The sequence below is a fragment of the Mus caroli genome, chromosome X, assembly GCF_900094665.2.
Source record: "Mus caroli chromosome X, CAROLI_EIJ_v1.1, whole genome shotgun sequence".
In the NCBI taxonomy this organism is placed as follows: Eukaryota; Metazoa; Chordata; class Mammalia; order Rodentia; family Muridae; genus Mus; species Mus caroli.
Genome location: NC_034589.1, coordinates 151,259,407 through 151,264,406, shown reverse-complemented (window position 1 = coordinate 151,264,406; position 5,000 = coordinate 151,259,407). Strand labels below are relative to the sequence as shown.

Sequence of the window (5,000 nt, the reverse complement as noted above, 5' to 3'; positions counted from 1 at the left end):
AAACCTAAGGTTCAGAGGTGAACAAGAAGCACCTGGAGGGCAGACAAGGAAATGACAAGCACCCAGAAGACAAATATGCCATCTATTGTAGTTGTTCTTGAACCAAGGCACCTATGTAGGCTGCAGGGTTGTTTCAAAGACCTTGAGTCTTTTGGAGCATATCTAACAATACCCCCACCTTGAGAGGAAGTCTCCTTGTGCTAAGATTTTACATCCCAGCTTCTTGAGATTTCACAACAAAAATATAACTTTGGCCACAGGGCAACCTGGGGTTGGCTAGTCTAAGGATGCCCACCTAAGGAGGTGGGGCTACTAATCTCAGGGATAAAAGCAGCAGCAGGGGCTGGTACCCATGTTGTGGGCAGATGGATGGCAGAAAGCAGGGAAGAAGACATGAAATGAAACAAAACTGAGCAGGTGCTCAAGATAGGCAGAGGTGCGTTAGAGAGGTGGCTCAAAAGTTAGAAGCACTTGGTGCTCTTATAGAGGACCCAGGTTATCAGTACCAGCATGGCACAAAATGTCTGTAATTCCAATTCCAGAAGATCCAACATCCAATGCCTTCTTTGGCCTCCAAGGACACTGCATGCATGTGCTACACAGACACACACACACACACACACACACACACACACACACACAGGCAAAATACTCAGGCACATAAAATAAAAATAAATCTTAAAAAATAAAGATGAGGCCCACTGCCATATAGATGCTTTTGCGCCTATCTCCACAGTCACTACAGCCAACCAACTCCTTCCTATAAACAGCAATGAGCATTCCAGATTCCAGATACTTATACAGAAATATACACGTGATCCAGGAGATGCAAAGGGAGAAGCCATCAATGTACCAGCATGCCAGGATGAAAGGATAAGCAGGAAATGGCTGAGTGTTCAAGGAACTTCACAAAGTTCCATATGGGTAGGGCATAAAGAGACATGATGTTATGAAGGAGAAGTGCATACCTGTAATCCTAACACATGAGAGGTGTAGGCAGGAGGAGGAGGAGGAATTCAAAGCCAGCCTCAGCTACATAGCAAATTCAAGGCTAACTTGAGGATAGGGATATAATAAAAACATGTTCAACATATAATATATACATATGCAAAAGCTTGAAAAGATAAAGACAGCAGAAATGGCCAGGTGATGGTAGTGCAAGCATTTAATCCCAGTGCTTGGGAGACAGAGGCAGGTGGATCTCTGAGAGTTTGAGGCCAGCCTGGTCTACAGAACAAGTTCCAAGACGGCCAGGGCTTCACAGAAAAACCCTATCTCAAGACACAAAAGCAAACAACTACAACAACAAAACAGTCGAAATGCAAAAAGAATTTCCCTGGCTATTTCACATATATTTTCTATATTGACAGATCAGATATAACTTGTCCTGTATAAAACAGAGCACTTGAGGTTGGAGAGATGGCACTGCAGTTTAGAGTACTTGTTATTCTTGCAGAAGAGCCAGTTTCGGTTTCCAGCACCCACATGGCAGCTAACAACCCTCTGGGATTCTAGTTCTAGAGAATCTGATGTCTTCTGACCTCAGAGACTACCAGGTATCCATGTGGTACACAGACATGCATGCAGGTAAAACAAAACAGGGCACGTAGTGTTTATTTTGTCTTTACTAAACTTACATACCTTTAACTGTACAAAAATATGTTTAAAAGGATAAAGAGCATACGCATGGGAGAGAGAGAACACGAGAACAGCTTGCAAACATTCTGCACAATGAAAATCACATCAGGAGCTTTACCTAAGTTTAGAGGGAAACTGAGTTTAGAGAGAGACTTAAAAAGAACAGTGAGGGGCTAGCTAGGGCTGTAGTTCAACTGACTGAGTGCTTACCTAGCATGCTCAAAACTCCAGGTTCCATTCCCCAATATGGCATAAGCAGGTACCTATCAGTAATCCTAGCACCAGGGAAGTGCAGATAGGAGGATGGAGAGTTCAAGGTCATCCTTGGCTATATAGCAACTTTGAGGCCAGCCTTAGCTATATAAAACACACTGTAGGAAAACACGCTATGATAGTTTGAATAAGAATGGCCCCCAATACCTTTAAGTATTTGTTCTCCAGATGGAGGCTGTTTAGTGGGTGACTAGAAGGTGTTCCTTGCTGGAAGAAGTGTTAAGGCAAGCAGGCTCTGACTGAGGTTTCAAACGATTCTTGCTGTTCTGAATTAGCGTTCTCTGTTTCCTGCTTACAGATCAAGATGTGAGCTCTCAGCTGCTGCTCTAGTGCCATGCCTGCCTGCCTGCTGCCATCTTCCTCACCAGGATGGCGATAAAAGGACTCCTATCTCTCTGGAACTATAACCCTACCCCCCCCCAACCCTTCCTTCTATAACCTTCTATAAGGCAACCCTTCATTGCCTTGGCCATGTTGTTTTGTCATAGCAATGGAGAAGTAACTAATATGCATGAGCCTTTTTTATTTGTATGTGGACAGGGTATATATGCACATGCAGGGTGAGGTTGCATGCCCGAGTGCAGAGGCCAGAGGAATAAGTTGGGTGTCCTGCATTATCAATCTCTATTTTATTCCCTTGATGCAGAGTCTCTCAGTGAACCTGGAGCTTGAGAATTCAATTCACTAGGCTACCTGGCCAGCAAGCTCCAGCAATCCTCATGGATTGCTCGCCACCCACACCCCCACACCCCACCACACAGTGTTAAGTTTATAGGCACGTGCAGTCATACCTAGCTTTTAATGTAGGTGTTGGGGATCAAATCAGGATGTTTGTTACCCAGTGAGCCATCTCCCCAGCCTAAACATCCCATTAAAAAAATAACAATGGCCCAAATGAACTTAGGTCAGGGTAAAACAAAGCAAGTATCCTGGTTTTTCTTTGGAAAAAGAATCCCAAGAGTCTGGAGTATCCAGGAAAGAGCAGGTTATTTAAAAAAAAAAAAAAACTGGCATCTAACACTCTTCAGAAGTAAAAGACAGCAGCCCTGGCTGTCTTGGTACTCACTTTGTAGACCAGGCTGGCCTTGAATTCAGAGATCTATCTGCCTCTGCCTCTGCCTCTGCCTCTGCCTCTGCCTCTGCCTCTGCCTCTGGTATTAAAGGTATATGCCACCACACACTGCTTCCGTTCACCAACCCACCAAAAGACCTAAAACAGAGTAGGGGACTGCCCCTCCTACCTGAATCTCCAACAGCAAAGCTGCTGTTAGCATAGCCGGGTCCCATGTTATCTGGCCTTACTGTTACAGAAACTAGGCTTTGCAGTTTAAGCAACAGCATTCAAAAGACTGTCTCTGTGGAAGGTATAGTGATAAGATATATGCATATAGCACCAAAATTTTGGATGCTAAGGCAGGAGAAGAGCTTGAACCAAGAAGTTCACAGTCAACCTAGACAGCACAGTAAGACAATCAGACCTCATCTCGTTAAGAAAGAAAAATACTCATCTGGTTTAACCAACTTTTAACAGAGCTGCTCTGTGGCATGGGTTGATCTTTTTATATTATCTTCTCTAAAGTGATTATAAGTTTCAACTTAGAGCTGTGGGTGTAGCTTGGAGATAGAGTGCTTTTTTAGCACATACAAGGCTTTGGGTTAGATCACCAGTACCACACATATACACACAAAGTTTCAATATGAGCACTCTTTTTCTTTGCTTTTTGTTGTTTGTTTGTTTGTTTGTTTGAGACAAGATTTCTCTGTGTAGCCCTGGCTGTCTTGGCACTCACTTTGTAGACCAGGTTGGCCTTGAATTCAGAGATATCTCTGTCTCTGCCTCTCTCTCTCCCTCTCTGCCTCCCTCTCTTTGCCTCCCTCTCTCTCTCTGCCTCCCTCTCTCTCTGCCTCCCTCTCTCTCTCTCTCTCTGCCTCCCTCTCTCTCTCTCTGCCTCCCTCTCTCTCTCTACCTCCCTCTCTCTCTGCCTCTCTCTCTCTCTCTCTNCTCTACCTCCCTCTCTCTCTCTGCCTCTCTCTCTCTCTCTCTGCCTCTCTCTCTCTGTCTCTCTCTCTCTGCCTCTCTGCCTCTCTCTCTGTCTGTCTCTCTCTCTCTGCCTCTCTGCCTCTCTCTCTCTCCCTCTGCCTCTCTCTCTCTCCCTCTACCTCTCTCTCTCTCTGCCTCCCTCTCTCTCTCTGCCTCCCTCTCTCTCTCTGCCTCCCTCTCTCTCTCTGCCTCCCTCTCTCTCTCTGCCTCTCCCTCTCCCTGCCTCTCCCTGCCTCTCTCTGCCTCTCCCTCTCCCTCTCCCTGCCTCTCTGCCTCTGCCTCTGGGATTAAAGGTGTGCACCACCACACACTGCTTAAGCACATCTTTTTTCAAACAGAAAGGTTATTACAGTGTTCTGTTGAATGGCTTTTTGCTGGAAATGCTAAGAGGACCGGTAAGAAGACTATAGAGACAGACTTCTTCCAGATTTTTGCTATTCAGAAGACAACTATTTCTTATAAACTCAGTACTAATTCTAAGCTTTACAAGTCATTGAATCTTCTCCGACTGTGCAACTATGAACAATATGCAAAACAAATTGGGTGGATGTGTTTCAATTAAACTTTATTTACAAAACCAAGCTAGGAGCTACATTCAGTTTGATAAACCGTGAAGTAAGCCATTTGGTGCCTGACTTTTAAAACTAAGTTCACACACCTTCACAAGACTAAACCTATTACATGTTACCCCTACTAAGGTATAACATCTACCTTATGGCAAAAACCTGAATAAGGGCTGGTGATGTTTCATTCACCCTTAAAGTCCTAGTTTCAACTCCTAGCACTGAAAAAAAAAAAAAAAAAAAACCTTAAGCTCATAGGATCAATAAACAAAAACTTTACCCAGAAATGGAATCTTCTTTGTCCTTGCCCACGAAATTGCCTGGAGTTTTCCCAATGTTCCTCGGATTCCAAACCCTCCGGGCACAAGAATACCACTGAAATCAACACAAAAGGAAAGTAAGGTTGACTGTCCACAATTTCTAAATATTTTAAAATAATTAACGTCTGCATATGTTTGTATGTTTGTGTTTCTCTCTCTGTCTCT

At 44.1% G+C, this 5,000-nt stretch overlaps 1 protein-coding gene across 12 annotated transcripts in view; it reads right to left on the bottom strand.

The window, feature by feature from the left end:
- Positions 1–5,000, bottom strand: part of Ctps2 (CTP synthase 2) — a 133,841-nt gene that overhangs the window by 91,460 nt on the left and 37,381 nt on the right. For all 12 annotated transcript variants that reach the window (XM_021152651.2, XM_029473358.1, XM_021152653.1 and 9 more), the window contains one exon: positions 4,796–4,890. In XM_021152651.2, coding sequence (XP_021008310.1) covers positions 4,796–4,890 — 95 coding nt within the window. The remainder of the gene's footprint in view (positions 1–4,795; positions 4,891–5,000) is intronic.